General features: G+C 40.1%; 1 protein-coding gene across 3 annotated transcripts in view; it reads right to left on the bottom strand.

Moving 5' to 3' along the window:
- UBE4B (ubiquitination factor E4B) overlaps positions 1-17,856 on the bottom strand; it is a 33,915-nt gene that overhangs the window by 10,096 nt on the left and 5,963 nt on the right. For 2 of the 3 annotated variants that reach the window (XM_053962748.1, XM_053962749.1), the window contains exons 3-16: positions 15,201-15,336; positions 14,580-14,667; positions 13,461-13,605; positions 12,675-12,903; positions 8,453-8,594; positions 7,871-7,971; positions 7,094-7,208; positions 5,460-5,543; positions 3,875-3,931; positions 3,400-3,516; positions 3,186-3,284; positions 2,621-2,734; positions 1,935-2,133; positions 1,587-1,725 (exon numbers count right to left, since the gene is read on the bottom strand). In XM_053962748.1, the coding sequence (XP_053818723.1) occupies positions 1,587-1,725; positions 1,935-2,133; positions 2,621-2,734; positions 3,186-3,284; positions 3,400-3,516; positions 3,875-3,931; positions 5,460-5,543; positions 7,094-7,208; positions 7,871-7,971; positions 8,453-8,594; positions 12,675-12,903; positions 13,461-13,605; positions 14,580-14,667; positions 15,201-15,336 (1,765 nt within the window). Of the gene's footprint in view, positions 1-1,586; positions 1,726-1,934; positions 2,134-2,620; positions 2,735-3,185; positions 3,285-3,399; positions 3,517-3,874; positions 3,932-5,459; positions 5,544-7,093; positions 7,209-7,870; positions 7,972-8,452; positions 8,595-11,801; positions 12,213-12,674; positions 12,904-13,460; positions 13,606-14,579; positions 14,668-15,200; positions 15,337-17,856 lie in introns of all 3 variants that reach the window. The other variant, XM_053962747.1, reaches the window with a different exon arrangement.

Genomic DNA, 17,856 nt, shown 5'->3' with positions numbered 1-17,856 from the left:
GGTTTTGTTCTACACTTCTCATGCTCCACTCCCAAGAAAACTCAGGCGTGTAGAGGAGCTCAGTATGTGAACAGGCCATACCCTCCCTGTCGGTGTAAGGGCCAGAAGGTCAAGGGGGTTGATATTCCTCCCCTTCCTTACCCACCTTCTTATACTGCCCCACAGAAAAGAGAACTTAAATGTACATTGCACACACCATTTGCATTAAAAAAAAAAAAATCTATGCATTTACATATCTTAATCCTTTTCAGGAAGTGCAGCTGATTAGAACAAAACGCATACACTGAACTGCATGAATACAGTTCCTTTTCATCCCTTCTCTAAACACAAATTCTCTTCTATATCAATCTCTGCCTACAGCAGACAAATATCCAGTGTAATTTCTTTACTAACAAGATCTAAAGATGTTTCCAGTGTTGCAAGCAACTAAGCAATTCATGGAAGCTGCTGAAGTCTAAGCTCCTGCTGCTGTCAGTAAAACCAAGAGCTCTTCACTCTGCACCGTTGGATGGGGACTGCTGCATCAGCAACTCCTGTGAAACAATTCTAAATAAGGAAAAAGCAGCAATTCCTTTTTCAAGCCAACATATGGCTTTTTTACAAGTAACCCACAGGCTGTTTATAGGAAAATAGTTTTTCCTTTAACATATACTGAGTCTTCCTGCTCTGCTCTCTGCTGCTTCCCAGGTTCTTGGCCTGCATATGCTTTAAAAATGAAATCATTTCAAATGCAGTCCAAAAATCCTGTAATGAACTCGTGGCATTTCTGCCAAGGAACATTTACCAAATTGCAATGAGTGCAATTATAAACAATGGAAAATACTGATGGATACAAAAATCTGTTCTAATTTTAACAGAGTATTCTTTAAGGTTTAGCAACTGTAAAAGTCTATTTGAGCTTATGCCAAGAGAAATGGAAAACAGGAGTATCTTCATGTTAACACCATAATGTGTTTATCATTTTTAAAACAGTAAACCATATGCTGAATTACATATAGAGAACAATATTAAGCCTTCAATGCTGAAGGCTTCTTTCCCCCGTCCTGAGAGTATGACAAATTCTCCTGTTTCAGAAGCTGAGGGGAAAAAGGTAAATATCTTCTGGGATGTTCAAAACAGCTCAGGCACAATTCACAATGTCTCGTTTCTGAAACCATAAGTCATCTACACAGTGACCTGATTATCAGACACAACTCCTCCAGCTCTGCCAGAGAGCCTGAGGCACTGATGCCCACACCCTGCCAACCACACCAGAGATTAGTTACAATGAACAGTGTTAAGTTGTGCCATGAATCCTAAAATGTTCTGAGGAGAGTTATCATTTAAACAGAATGGTCTTCTGACCAATTTTAGCTGTCTTGTGTAACCAATACCCTCCATCTCACTATTATCTGAATTCCTGATTCAAGCCACAGTCCTTCAATGCACCCAAAAATCCCCAAGGGCCTAAAGCAGCAGAGTACCAGAAAGCTGAGGGGGTCTGTACTCAGCGCCAGTTTCACCTAGACTGTCACTGTCATTTCCTTTATTTATCAGTTTCCTGCCTGGTGGGAGCACCCCAGGCAGCCCCAGCAGCTGCTGCTGACCTGTTGAGCTCCCTGATGGCGCGCAGCCTGCGGATGTACCGGCGGCAGCTGGGCAGGATGGACAGGTGGTGGGCGTGCAGGGTGAGGAAGAAACATTCCGTTGGGAATTTCGGCTCAGAAAATGGAGACGGATCCCTGTCTGAAAAACAAAGAACAGTACAGGTGAATACATTTTAAAATGAACTGCCTTATCTAGGGTGAGACCTCGAATTCAACTTTCTTTAAAACAAGGCAAAGCAGATAGCATCAAGAAAAGGGATTTAGGAAAAGGGAATTCTTTGCTGGAATCAAGTACCTCCATATCAGAAGGCACAGTAATGCTTAACATATCTCAGTAAGAGTACTAACAAAGTTCAGCAATCCAGGCTGCAACCTCCTCCATTGTTGCTTTCACTCTTGTCTCATCTGTGGGAAGCTCGATTCGACACCTGGGGTGGAATATGTACATGGGATCAACCGTTTCCAGCTTTATCTTCGTACTCAGTTGCTGTAGTACCCAGAGGAAGTTGAGCATGAAGCCATCCGTGGACACCAAACGATCGTCTGTCTGTGGGGTGAGAAAGCAAAGGGCTGAGGACACGAGCTGAGAAGTACAGGGGGATGTACAATGCCAAAATCCCATCCCTGTGGTTTCACTGGAGCCAGGCCATTCCGTATCTGCACTGCTCCTTTTACAGACACCATACAAAGCCCAGCAATTTACCAGCTGGGAAAGCAGCGTGGTAAACACAGTCAAGTGGAATGATGCCCTCAGAAATGGGGCAGGGCAAGTACAAAGCTTTGAACATGTAATACAGAAGCCTTGTTAATGAAGTGACATCTCAGTTCTAGGAGAGAAAATAAACTGTTAAAATAGGTAAAACAGATTAATTTCAGAAATGGAAAAAGTATTGAAACAAAGAAGACAGGGCTTCTCGCCCGTGGTAGCAGGCACTCAAAATTCTTCTTCCTCCATTCCAGACCACCACTGCATGAGCCATCTAGTGCTATTTGTGGCTGGATGAATCAGAAGAAGAGCATTTCCCTTTATTTACCTGCATTTGGGCCTTTTTCATGTTGGCATTGACCACAGCTGCCATGTAGCCGAGAGCCGCCTCCCGGGTGTCCCCGTTCAGCAGGATACTGTGCAGGATCTTGAACAGCTCTTGCTGCAATTGCAAACAAACACCTCTCAGCATCACAGTCCTGCTTTCTGTTTGTCTGTATTTTTATGTTCTACAAAATCCACAAAATTCAGTAACACTTCTGTTATAGTCTTATGGCCACCTTTATATGTATATGTTAGTTATGGCATTAGTTAAACCAAAGATGTAAATACAACAGGAGTGCAACACACTACTAACACAGTATGTACTTACTCATCCTTTAACATGACCTGTAACTCATGACTAACTGATCTGGTATTTTCTGAATTGGCTTACAGCCTCAGAGAAGTACTCCTAGCACTCTATTTTTTTTCCCTAATTCATTTCAGCCATGTCCTGAAAGGTTTGTGGTTTAAGACAGAAGCTAATTTTTTTATATTATATTCTTCATCTATGTCAAGACCAAAAAATCCACATATTAAGCTTTTTTTTTTTAAGGAATGAGAATACTTACCCTTGCTAATTCCAGGTAATGTTGCAAGGACTGGCTAACAACCCGGGTGTTCTCAAGAGTAATGGCAGGCCCTGAGAAGTACTTTTCAACTACTTTGTTCTGAAAGTAAGATGAATATTGGCAAATGTATCAAAATGTTCTGGGGAAGTAAAAAACCCCCTCACAATGAAAGAACCCCACCATGCTCTTGTCAACATCCTTCTGTGACACTTACATCATCTTCAGCAAAGACAGACAGACTGAAGAAGGCTCCAAGGTAGGAAAGTCTTTGCAGTTCTCTTCCTGCACCTGGGCTTAAAGATTTAGGCAACCACAAGGGCAAAGAGACAACCTAAAAACAGGAGAAACAGCCAAGTTCTTCAAAGCTGCCATGTCAGCCATCCTGCTTTGTCACCTTCCAGTGTCTGCCACACACCCTCGAACCTCCAACAATCAATCATGCTGATTGAAAAATGGAACCATCTCCTCAGTATTCCAGCAACCAAGCAACTCGTGTTTGTCCCACTTTTAATAAATTCTCAGGGTAAAGGACTCCCTCTACCAGCTTAATTTAAACTATTGTTTTGCATGAGAGGCTCCAGTAGCACTTGCTTAGAGTTCTGGAGAACATTATCAACAGGGATTGCACAACACCAAAATAAGTGAAATGGGTCTTTTAACTAGAAAAAACTCAAACTGGAGACACTCACCAAACTGCACATGGGATGCGTTTTCCCAAACTTGATTTCACAAAGTTCGCATAGTGCCTATAAAAAATCCCAGTAAAAATTAATGTTTTGAGTAATTCTTAAGTAACCTGTCTGCAACAAATAAGCTTACTATGACAGATTGCTGAAAGACCAGAACCTTTCTCACTATACCAGTGGAAAAACTTCACAATCACAGTGAAGATGTCCAAAGACAACTAAAGCACACCCTGCTTCCATTTTAGCTTTTACTTCTGCTCCAAATTATTGCACTTATTTCAAGGATTAGCTGTGCTAATTGTTGTTTGCTCAGAACATGACAATGCCTGTGCTGGACTCCTGACCTGCCCCATTAAAACCAGTCACAATAATAAATAGAGCAATTGTTTAATCCATACACCAAGGCCTTTGTCTTCTGAACCAGAGTGGAAAAACGTCAAATGAACACAGAACCCAGGAACAAAGAATCCTATCCGAGATCTCCAGCTCACTTTCAAGTGCAGCACAGAAAGAAGCAAGCAGTCATAACAGAGATTTCTGGAAACACAAAGATACTGCTGGCTGTCCCACTTGTCCTGTGTTACATGCTCTCAGTCTTCAATTACACTACAGTGAGTGACTACTATTCCATCCTTTTGTTGCACACTGTGCCAACTAGAGATAAGGAAAACACAGACTCATTTTCAAGTAGTCCTTCTTTGCAGCCAACAGCCAAATTTGTAGCAGTTTACAGACTGGGACAATAACAAAACAGCAGGAAAACACAAAATCAGAAAAATTAATGTTTTTTGCCAAGTACCGGAGTTACTTAAGCAGTTTGATTTGCAGCACCCCAGTCCAGCTGATTTCCCTAAGTACAAATTAAACCTGAGATTCAACAGCCTTTTTTGGCATCATACACTGAAGATCCTAAAAGGATCCGAAGGTGTTAAGTTGACAATGCTCCATTTACCAAGAATCCAACTTGCTCCTTGGTGGCCAAACACACTTTGCAAAAGACTGGTTTGTTTTGTCAATAAAAGCAGTAGGAGGGAAGCAGACCTAGAACTAAAGTAGGAATTTTAAAAAGACTAAAAATAACCCCCTCAGCTTTTCAGCCAGGGAATATTAAGATATTTTTCTCAGTACATAGACTCCGATTCAAACAATTTGGGGTTTAATGCAACCTATTTGAATTTCCACACATACAAAAGTTGACTCTAAACATACAGTGGTGTGGATACTGGTTATTATTCTTCAGACTTAAATTGAGAGGAGTTTATTGGGATTTTATAACCATCCACAGTATTAGAGTTGTGCATTATGACATTCATATGTTTGACAATTTTATATAAAGCAATACACACAAACATTTGAGTAGTCCACTATACAAGCAGTCTTCATTAAGCTTAAGACAATATTGGCCTCACACTCTACTGAATTTTTCATGTTATTTACACATCTCATGCCCCATTAATCTTCTGTCAGAGTTTAACAGCAATCCACTAACCAAAAAGAATCCCCAAAATGTTGAAGTGTTATCTTGCTTAGAATCTGCATGTTATCAAGGAACATAAAGAAACTGCTTCTAGAAATGGACAGTCCTTACCATAAGGGGATATTTGAAATTGTCACTATCGAGGGAGCACTCTTTGGAAGCCACAGCCAGGCCTTGTAAGATGGGAATAAAGATCTGTAAAAACACAAGTAAATTCCTTTACTCAAAAACAGGAAGCAATCAAATGACTATGATGCCATACAAAGCATGAAATGCCTGTTCATTCTTCAAATAGTGCAACTTACACAAAGCAAAAACTAAGATTCTTTTTAAAAAGCCTGAAGGCTCTAGAGAGTATTCAAAGCTAAAACTCAACTTGTTTGCTGTAGTCTAAGCAACAGGGTGTTGCTCCATTGAGTTCCCTGCATCTTCTCTGCAAGCAAGTTCTCTGTGTTGTAGACACAAACGAGAGCACAGGCTCTGTACAGGTGTCCAACAACCTACTGCCCAAATGGGGAATAATTTATTTGTCTGTACACTTGGGGCAATAATACAGCTCTAATTTTGCATGATGTGTAAGTTGGTAAAGATAATAAGCAGCAGTCAAGGGTTGTTAGGAAAGAGGAAGTGACTTGACAGGAACTTATTAATCAGAAGTAATTATACCCATTTAGTAAGTCCCAATCACACTGTTCTGACAATTACACCCTCACAAAATAAACCCATAGTAATTTTGAAACAACAACAACAGGAGTCCCACTCAATTTTAAAGTATATTGTGTTGCTCCTGTGAAGAGACAAAAAAATGTTATTAAAACATATTCCAGGAAAGCACTATAGAGATGGAGTGTGCTTCAGCTTCAGGAATGCTTCTCTTCTCCAGGACAGGACCTCTAACACTTTTACAATGGCTTTTTGTCAGTCTTAAATGTACTTTCAACTACATGAACCTCTACTAAGAGGAGTCCAGACAGAAACATAAATTATTAACAATTACTTGTGCTACACATAAAAATTATCAAATGTCATTCTTTGCAAAACTGGAAGGGTCAAGTGCCATTTCAAAGGCCCCTTTAGAGCCAAATCACACCATATTATGGGAGTGCTAATTAGAGACAAATACAACCTTACTGATCTGCTTTATAGCATACAGGCTGGAAGTTTGCTAGTTTTGTGTCTTAATTATTTTTCATCTCAGTGAGCCACTCTGACACACAGAACAGACCACCTCCTGTTTCTCAGTCATTTCCTCTGTAAACATGAAGAATTACTGGATTAGGATTTGTAAAGTGCTCTTAGCACCTTACATACAAATTATTAAAGATGCAAAGAAGGGTAAAGACTGCAAGATGGAAAACACCATAAATCTGAGTAGGATTACAGAAGATTGCTGTCTTAACATGTACATTTTTAGGAATTTTGTACAAAAGGATGAAAACCAACATCAATCTTGCAATATATGCCTGCACATTCCAAGTAGTCCACTCCTAAGTTAGTGTTGCTGCTTATTAGCAAATACATTTTTAATACGTAGAACCAGCAAATACTGAAAGTCAGCCTTTTTCAAAAATATTAAATGAGTTAAAAAAAGAACAAAATCAAACTCCAATTGCTTTAACAGGCTGCTACTCCTAGAGGTAATGGGGAGAGGACTACAAGACACTGACTAGATGTCTGCAAATCCACTCTTGGATACTGCAAACTATAAAACCATGTGCTACAGCTATTTCTGACCTATGCCTTACCTGTTTGAACACCTCTTCATCCTGGTAAGTTGTTCTCACCAACTCTTGAATGAAGCCAAATGGGAGATTCCTACACAGCATATATGGTACCAGCAGAGACTGCTGCTGCAATGACCTTAATTTGTATTAAAAAAAAATAAAATCTACTGATTATCTGCAGTGGTATTCGCAAAAACGTCAGAGCAGTCACATGCAAGGATGTGTCTGCAAGCACATTATCAATGTCTGGATACACCTATTCCTTTCAGAAGTAACTAATCTTGTCTGCTCAAGTTACCTGGGGAAAGGTTATTCTCTAACAGATGCTGCTGCCAGCATCACACTTCAGTTAACGAGGCTGGAAGAAAACAACAGCTTCTCTGTAGTAATTGGTTGCTCCTTCTACCCCCTCTAATAAAAAAAAAAACTCTTTGTTAAGCTCAATTGGTGAAGGAACAACATTTTTTTACATGGGTTTTTCCAGATTAGAAAAGAACATACATTAGTCTTTTCTGAATGAATGCAGTCATTACTTTTAACTGCTTCCTAGCATTTTGAAAGAAGTGCCTCTTTTCTTCTCAGCTCCTGATCTCCCATTTAAACTGTTCACATCACCCTGGCTGATTTTACTCAAATGCAGTTATAAAGCACTCAAATTGCTCCCCACCAACTCATCACTTGTAAAGCAACAAACTATTCCTCCTGCTGCAACAACTGATCTTAGTTTTCTTATCTAATCCTCAGAAGGAGAAAAGGACCCTGGGACAGTAACTCACGATTAACATCAGCTGGATTTACCTTGGTTGTGTCAAGGATCCCTGTAGCACCAAAGCAGCGTGTGAAATGCACTGGGATCTGATGTTGCTCAGTAACTGGCTAACTGTTGGCTGGCTACACATCTGAGAAAAATAACTTTATTTTAATACAAATCAAAAATTAAATACAGAACACACAGGAAAGACCATACATTTATTTGTGCAGTATAAATGTAATATGCACACTAAGATTAAAACTTCTCCAGTGAAAACCTTCCAGATTATATATAAATAGTGTTGGTTGGTTGTTTTTTCCCCAGAAGCAAAAGCTTGGAGTAGAGTATGGAACACTGACAGGGAGCTGGCCTCACAAAAATGTTTTGCATGGAATAAACTTGGATAAAATGTAGTAGATCGAAAGGGGAAGGATGATTGCCAAGAGTGTAATTTAAGAGATATAAAATATATGCATCACTCAAATTTGATGAATTAACAAGAGTCAAATAAATAAATTCAATAAATCTACTTCTACAACAAAGCCATCAAGAAGAAGTATCATTCCCACTAACGAGTCAGAGGAGTGTTTGTGACAGCACTGACACAACCTCACTCATCTGAAACATACCTTTGGTGCTTTTCTCTCCTCTATTCCAACCCTGTCAAAACACTCAATGAGGTAGTTCAGCATCTCTGTCTCCTTACAATTTTCAATGGTGAAGTGGTCACTGCAGGAATCGGAAACACTCGAGCTGCCAGAGCCTCCCACACTTTAAATCACACAAAAAGCAGAAACAAAGCATTAGGTAGAATTCTTCACTTGTGCACAGTCAAACAATTCATGAACACTCCTCTGCCAATGCTCTGAACACTCCATCCCATCACACACATGGCTCAGTGATTCAGGTAATTTCTGTGATAATTCAGGTCATTCCTGTGATCTATGGAGAGCTCTCCACATAAAGTTTGTCTAGCCCTGGAAGTTCAGAGCTGTAAATGCCTTATTAAATAAATGCCTGAAAGACAGCCACAAGGTGCATAACTCTGATGGGAATCAGTAAATCCTGGTCTCACAATGCAGCAAAGAAAACAAACAGCCTTTGAGTGGCACCTGACACTCAGGACACCACAACCCTTCCATGCCACCACTCAGAATGGCAGAAATGTCAAAATTCTGTTAACACCACCAAACCACAGGAGGCAGGAGCCTCCCACTGCTGAGAAGAGACCTGGGCTGACAGGGCTACACACAACCACTTTCGGTGCTCTAAGGAACCAGAATCAATAAAACAGAGGCAATACATCCAAGCTGCTGCTGCTTTTGACACTCCCTCATTCAAGATCATTTCATTTCAACTCACTTCATTGCAGTTCAGTAAAATACATCATTTCATTAAGTAGCACAGCCTCAGTGGGGAAAACACTGATATTGTAAACACAAAAACTAAACCCACAAAACCAAAACCATCCTTGAGATGAGGGAAATTGAACACAAAAGTGAGAACAGACCCACAACTCTGAATCTGAGACTTGTTATCTCAACAAAATGCTTGACAAAGTTAATTAAAAACAACATCCTCATTTTACAGAAGAAATTAGAGACATGATATATTCACTTCATGTAAATGAAATCTAAAAACCAGCAATTACTTGGATGGTCTGCTGCAATTCTCAAAGAAAAGTCTGTGTCAGTCAGGACAGATTTGAATGAAGACCAATTTATAAGCCCCCAGTCTTAAACTGGAAAATAAGACTACTGGTTTCCTTAAATGCAGCTTTTAAAAATATATATTTTAAACTACATAAATATATATTTAAACTACAAACTGTCAGAACTGGAATTTCCTTTAAACTGTAAAATCATTTACATTTCTATAATTGAGCCATACAAATCTATTGTGCAAACTTTGCAGTCCAACCAATAAATCCAGGAAAGGTCATTACTGTTCACATGCTGAGCTACCAGATGCTTAAGAAACACAACATTCTAATAGCAGCAATCTCTGTTTGCAGAGATTTAATAACTGTTTTCAGTTATTCAATTAAAACTAGCCCATGTAAAACACAGCTCTATTGAAACACTCCTCAGTAACTACAAAATCATGCACATGGGGTTTTTTTAATGGTATCTTTTTTAAATCTCTTGAATTCTCACATCCAGCTTAATAAATACTCTTTTAAGAACATAAATGTATATGAAAACCTACTAGTTCTACAGTCATTCTGCTAAAGATTTCACTGCAGCAATAACTCCAACTATTCTAACACAAAGCTCATACATCCTTCACACACATTGAATGCCTTGGTGTTTTCAGCATGCCAGTTGTTGCATAGTTGTTCAGCCACTGTGTTTATATTCCAACAACTTACTGCTGTCTGCAAAATGCCAGGACATAATAAACACACTAAAACCTCAGAAGCACAGCAGAAATCCTATCCAAAGCTTGGCAACTCAATCCAACATTTGGATTGAATCACCAACAGGACAAAAACTAAACAAAACATTGGGGAAAATAATCCTAAATTCCACATACACAAAGCCCTCCTACATATGTGTTATCAAGTTCACTCTCCTGAAATCAAACTGAAGTAGAAAAGAGGAGATGGTACTTGGAAGGTGCATGTTAACCCTTGCTCTCATTTTCCAGTTTCTCATAGGAAAACATGCCCATGATGTACCAGGGATTTAAAATTACAGCCAAGGGCGAATACTGTTCCTTCGACTCACACAGCCCAAGAAAAGCTCTACTCAAACATCTCAGAACCACGTTCATTAGGCCTAGAAGACTGTATGATGAACATTTATTTCCCTTAGTCATGTCTCCAAAGGAGAGCCGCCTAACTGCACTCATTACACATGTTTACACACCAACTTAACGAGCCAGCCAAGACACATCCTCGGCTTCAGTTGCTCCCCAAATTGCTTTGAAGATCACTTGACACTACACAGGCTGTTAGTTCCTAAACAACCAAACATGCAGGTTACATTCTCTTTCTTCAATACCTGGACCCAAACTGGACACAAGAAAAATCATCGTCTTCATTTTCTTCATCACTACTTTCCTCAGACACATCAGAAACAGCAAGAAGGAGGAGGGAGAAAGGGTTGTCGTATAAACTACCGCAACAAAAATGGAAAAGGCTATGAGATTTTTTTAAGCCAGAAGAAAAAGTAAATGGTAGCTTTTCTTTTAGGTCTGTCAAAAATCATTTTCTCTAAACGTGCAGACAGCAGGTAACTCCATGTTAGTAAAACCAGGACCACACTAACATGCTTTGTTACACTACTACAAGTTATTCAGGTATCATAAACACCACACGTTCACAACTCAAAAACTGAAAAAGAACTTTTGAAACCAAATAAAAATGATGGCTAAAGTGAAATGTTTAGACATGACTGAATAATAAATATTACATTTCTAAGCTAATTACTTTAAAGCTGTGGTCTCAAAACCTTGTTTCTTTGCTTCTCCCTCCTGCAGGAACAAGGGATTCCCGGAACAGCCAAGAGAGGAAAAGCAGCGGTACTCAGCCTGGCATTCTGAAACACGCTGATCTGTAATTTAAATCTATGCACCAGGGAATCAAATCCAAGCCAGTCCAGCAAGTAACAGCATTCAACAAATTAACTAAGGCCCTACTGAGAAAACCGATTTTGGAGCAGGAGTTTTATGTGGTTTACCATCCAGCAGCAGCAACTGAACAGAAAGCTTATAGTTTAACGGGAATGGATCTATGAAGAGGAAGAAATCAAAACCATACTGCTACCTTTAAAGTAATTACATCACACCTCAAAGGCACACAAGCAGGTCAAAGACACCTGGTTAGCAAGTCAGGGTATTAGCACAAACCCAAACGCAGAAATCAACTCGGGGTGAGTAGGGTGAGCTCAGCAGAAACGTAAGTTCTTCCATACTGCAGGCTGATGCCACACCCTGCAGAGCACACACCAAACACACTCTGCCCTTGTGCAATACCTAGGAGGAATCCTGCTCTGTAAGGAAGGACGCCTGCGCAAGGCACCGGGTGAAGCAGTAAACAAAGGCGGAGCCATGGCTGTGGGCCTGTGTCTGGATGTGATGACTGGCATGGCTGGAGGGCCAGCAGCCAGGGCTGGAGGACTTGGAGAACTAGATGGGATGGAAATGCTCAAGGAGCGCGGGATGGCAGCGGCGGCAGAGCCTCCGGAATGGGCCACGGTGTAGGGGCGGTACCGCGCAGAGGAAGGCTGCGTCCACGAGGGGCTGGCTGCTGGCAGCTGAGAGCTGACAGAAATGGGAGGCACTGCTGGGGTGGCAACTGAACTGGCTGGTGGGGTAAGAGATGAACCAGTCATTGGTACATAGCTTGTGAAATTGGTAGGAGGAGCTGGACTAGTCCCATAGAGACTAAACCAGTTACAGGGGGAAAAAGAAAAAAAAAAAAAAAAAAAAGCAACAATTTAGGATATGCAGAAAAAGGGTGAAAAAGATAAAATGAGCAAGAGAAGTTCTTGCCCTTCTGATGACTCTTCAGCAATATTTTTGCAGCTCACACACATTATTCATTTCTACTGTTGTTCAATAAAACTACGTCACAATCTACACACTTTTAAAAATCACGGCCTCTGTGATGCGAGTTAGGAATACTTCTCAGCAGAAAACAGTTACATGCCTTGAATCTATCAAATACATTCCTAGCCATGGCAATGTAATCAAAAATGGTGAAATGGAGGGACACTCACATGAAAAAGACTGAAAAACTTTAAAAATCCATTCTATTTATTGTTCTTGGGACACTTCTATGCCTTTTTCTCTCTTCTAGTCTACCAATTCAAGTGAAATCAGCATTCAGTTACAATCAGAAGTCACCTGGACAACGAGCTGGAACCAAAGGAGCCCACATTACAGAACATGGGGCTGCTTCCAGGGTTGGAGCCCATATTTAAGATCAGGCTTCTGTCAGGAGAGCGGGCAGCTGCAGCAATGGGTTGGGAGGTGGCTGTCAGGCTGGCAAAGGGGTTCTCATCCCTTGCCTGGGTGGACATCATCAGCACTTCCATCAAAATCTGCCCGATCAAGTCCTTAAAATCTGAAAACACTGTTAAGAAGAAAAGAATCAATATCCTCACCTCAGTCTTCATCTACACAGGAGTCAGGTGTAAATATTAGCAGAGAAAAAAAGAACAGAAACAGACTTCTGTGAATTGAGCACTGTTTTTGGCAAAAACAACGCACTGACACATCTGTAATTATCACTGTCTATATTAGCCTAAGTTCTGGAATTACAGCTACAAAAAATACAGCCTTTATGGAAAAGACAGGAGATCATAGATTACTTAATGCTCCTGTAGTCAGTTATTAAAGTTGTCTTGTGTGTTCCACTCATTTTCTCACCCTGCTGTTGAGCTGAGCAAGTTGTGTCAAAGAAAGGAAAACAAATCATGCACATACCCCCACACACAAAATAAAAATTGTTTTGGTATATCTTACAGCTAATACAGAATATATAGTCTATTACATAAAATAATCAGGAAATTTTGGCTTATCAAATTAACTGTTAGATGTCTATTGTGATGCAAGACAATCCTTTAATTCACTAGAACATTTCTGAAAAAATAAACTGAAGCAGCCAATGCCTTCTGCTCAGCAACCCACCTTCCTTTGGGTTCTGCTTGAACTGGGCAGAGAGTGAATTCAGGAAAATAACGTCCCTGTCTCGGTCCTTCCAAGAGACTCTAAAGATCTTACAGACCAGCTGTAGAGCTTGTTCCTCCGACACTTCTGACCCCGACAGAGGTTCCTGGGGGAACAAAACAATGAACACCTGATTTGCACTTTTATTAGTCCATGTACAATCAAGTACAGGTCTTTGTTAAGAGGCTTCAGCTTAACCTATAAGGTTTGATCTCCTTTCCCTGCTCCCCCCAGCCCTGAGTGGAGTGTCCCTCCACTGAGTGGAGGCTGTCCAGTGCCCAGGGGAGGCTGTGAGTGCCTGCCTGCAGCTCGGGGTGCCCAAGGATCCCGTGGCACTGCTGCTGTGGCTTCAGGACAGGCTTTACCAACTGACCTTATTACTGACAGGGCAGAAAAAGCAAAGACATCTAATGAGCACTGCAAAGTTTGTGGTAGAAACTTCACTAAACTGATGTCCCATTTCTTTATGGCTCTATTTCACATGGGCCTTAAAATCAAATGACAGAAAGGACAATTTGAGGAGTGGATTAGAGCTTTGTACTTGCTTTCTTTTTCTACTTTAAAGGGTCCTACCATCTCTCTAAAACTTGATAGCTAATTCTTACAGATTTTCTTTTAATATCCAGAAGAAAACTTTATTACACAACATTACTCCAGCATACATAACATACATTTGAAGCAGTACTTTGTGTGTAGGCCACCATGTGCTATACAAGTAAGATGAAACAATCTGCAAAGTTGCTTAAAAAATGTTTCATCAGGCCTACTGTGTATTAAAAATTTGATGTGGGCATTAATAGTTCACTTTGTTATAGAATATAGAACAAATAGTTTTCTTCAGTTTTCAAATATCTTTCGTAAACCAATTTGAGACATCAAAACGCAGCTTTGATATTGGAAGTTTTGACCTTTTTTTTTCCCTTCATGCAAATTTTAATGAGAAAATACAGTGAAGAAATTGTTTGCAGATGACACCTGAGGGTTAGTTCCAGGATTAGTTCCATCCTCTCAAAAGTATGTGTTCAATATAAGGAGGTAACTGAGCTCAGACCTCCTCCAGGCAGCACAACCCAGGCTCACCTTGTCCGTCAGACTCCGTTTCTCTCTGCGGTCGTTCTCATCAACCTCCATGTTCTCAATTCCTGAATCCACATCTACCTGGGACATACTGGAAGTGGAAATAAAAGAAAAAGCCCATTAACTTGTAGAAAGTTGCAGACAGTCCTCTGTAAGATGCTAACTGAAAGAGTGTCTCCTTAAGCAGATGTCATCTTAAGAGTGTCATTTTAAGCAGATGCAGCAGAGAAAGCACTGCACAAACAGCAGTCAAAATCACTGGTTGATAAATGTTTCTCATATTACATTAGAGTTCTAAATTTCTTCAGCAGGCAATACAAACCACACAGCTATCACATCCCACAACCTTTTTCTTTTAAAGAGAGTAGCAGAATTATCCCCAGCAGACATGCTTATCTGTTAATGTCTAAGATAATGTTTTGTCTTTCACCACTTTAGGTCAGGAATTCCCATTAAAACCAGGCTAGAGAAAGCATTACAGTGGTCTAAACAGTGTGATTTTTAAGCATTAACCCTACTGCATTAACCCAGCTGGGAGGGGGGAGGGCAGAGCCTTGTCCTGTAAGAGGTTTGAACACCAGCATTGTGCCATATTTGCCAGCTGTTACACGCTGTATTTTTTACCTTTTCTCACAGGAGACACTATCAATGTCCATGCTCTGAGACCGAGAGAGGGACTGAGATTGGGTTTCAAGGCTGTTTGATGGAGAACTGCTGAGGGAACTCACTCCTTCGCTGCTCTGGCTTCGGTGGGCTACTCCTAAAGAAAAGGCACCACCAAGATTACTGTGAGCAGTGAGAAGGCACTGCATTATTTGGATGCAAAAGGAGAGGAAATACCATTTTTCAATCCTGCTCTTAACCATTCTTAGCACTGCATTAGCAAACAGAAGTTAATAACCACATTTGACTACAGATAATCACATTTTCTACCTCCCCTTGCAGCACCAATGCTTACCTGTGTCAAACAAAGAACAAAGATAAACTTACATCCATGAAGTGCTCAGAGATTCACTCCTATAAAAACTGATCTATTACAAGGTTGCTGTGTCTACTCCCTTAAGACATTGTCAGAGCCCCTCTAAAGACTGTCTTCTCACAACAGGGCTTAACACTGGGCCATTACAATGGAGTTACATCATCAGTTATAAAGGGGCAACAAATATTCCTTGAGTTCATCTCTCCTCCTCTCTCTTCCCAAAGAAAATCTAGCTAAGTCAGTGGACAAAAGAGACCAGAGTAAACAGGACCCACCAGGGCAAAGGATTGCATTGTTCTGCATTCCCTTGGGGTCTTACTCTTACAGCCAGGAAAATGTATTTTAACAGTGATGCTGCAGCACTCATTAACAGCCCTCCTCAACCTACCATCTTTTCATATAGATCTTCCAGAATTTACTTGCATCTCTACTTTGCTAGATCAGGTACACAATAAAATACCTGACATCTGAACTTCCAGTTGTCACTGATAACACTGGTTTTAGGTTTTCTAAGGTATTTTCAAAATACATACAAAATAATTATATTTTCCATGAAATTGATTCCTATGTCTGATCTCACCATGACAGGCAACTCCTCAGAACAATGGATGCTTACAAGGACACTATTCTGCTGGAGCTGCTCTCTGTATGTCCAAATGAATTAAAATCCTCTGCAGTCACTTCAGTCTGCTGCTGAAAGGAACTGCTGCAAACCACACAGCATTAGCTGAGTCTTCATTTATGCTACATAAACACACAAGATAAACCATTATGAATATTTTTTCCTGGTCCATTCCCCAGTTTAACCAAAGCTCTTACCCTGATGTGATGGGGAATTCTCAAAGCAGAAATCTCCAAGGTCTTCACTGTCTGAGCACTTCAAACCTCAATAAACCTGTCTGCCAATACCTGAGCATTTCTACCTCCAGGTACACATTTCCACACCTCCTGCTCTGCTGCCAGTATTGTTTAGCCAGAGTTGTGCCCTAGGATGGATCAGGACCTCTTCTGTTTGAAAATTGAACATTTTCTTTTCCTGGGTTAGTTTTCACTTGTATTAAGCCCACGATTCCCCTCATCACACAGCTGCCATGGACAGCAGAGGAACAAATACTCCTTTCAGCAAGAGTCAGACCTCAGATGGATTAAAACAGTCATGTAACCACAGGCTGAGGGAACACAGTGAGTGAACTCTGCACTGTTCTTAAGCAAAAGAAGTCACCTCCACCTCTGGATTGCTGCCTTTAATCATGAGGACAATACAGAGTGTTAAATTCCATCTGCAATGAGTTTATCTCAGGAAATGCTTTTGATAGCTTTTCTCTGTCCTGCTTTGGATGCAAGGAAACAAAACAAGCAGGAAGGAGTCACTTCTAGGTATTTCTGAACAGCACTGTAATTAAACTAAAATATTTAAGCTTGTAAAATACTCTAACTGCCAAAGGGAAAACCAGAAAATTCAAGAAGCAAATAGGTGAATGTTAATGAATTCTGCAAGATCATCAAAGATCATGGAAAAATGTTATTTTTATTAAACTGTTAGAAAGCATATTGGAAACCTGGTTAGAACCATCATGACATTTGTTTTGGGATGGTTTTGAGAACCTCTAAGCTTAGTAACACAACATGCAAAACAATTTCAGTTTTCAGATAAAGATCACAATACTGGAAAACATGCCAATTTGTCCTGATTTCTAAGTCAGATAATTTGAAATCAAAATTAATTTCTGTCAGGTCAAATGTGGTATAAATACCTGAATATTGTCTTCCCCTCTCTATAGAGCAACCCTCCCAACTTCCCCTGCTTGCTGCATTTGTATGATTTTAACAGATCAGTTATTCGCTGCATCTTCTGAAATAATTTTGTAAATAACTTGTTTGTGTTCCCTCCAGTAAATAGTGAAATTAGCAAAGTAATACAAAGCAGAAAGCAAATACTTTATTCTTACACTGACAATGTCCAGTCACAGCTTGCTATTTTTAATTCTGCTGATTGCTTTCAACTAAAGATCAAAAATTAACTTGAGACTGATTGCTAGAATGTACCTAGAAACCAATCAATAGAAACTGTGTCGCAAGACTTGAAAGGGATTTTCCCGTATCCTTGACACCTCTTTTCCATAATATTGTGTAATAATAAACTTTATTACAAACTTTTTCAAGATTTGGTGTCCCATATTGTAAATGCCATGAGTTTAGTCACACCTGGAAAACAACTGCAAATGGAATAAATGGAAAACCATTTATTACTTGGAAAAATTAAAACAAAAAGTACCTTCCTTCACCGTTTTATAATATTTG

The sequence above is a fragment of the Vidua chalybeata genome, chromosome 22 (assembly GCF_026979565.1).
Source record: "Vidua chalybeata isolate OUT-0048 chromosome 22, bVidCha1 merged haplotype, whole genome shotgun sequence".
NCBI lineage: Eukaryota > Metazoa > Chordata > Aves > Passeriformes > Viduidae > Vidua > Vidua chalybeata.
The sequence above is the reverse complement of the archived record's forward strand: the minus strand, read 5'-3'. Positions and strand labels throughout refer to the sequence as shown.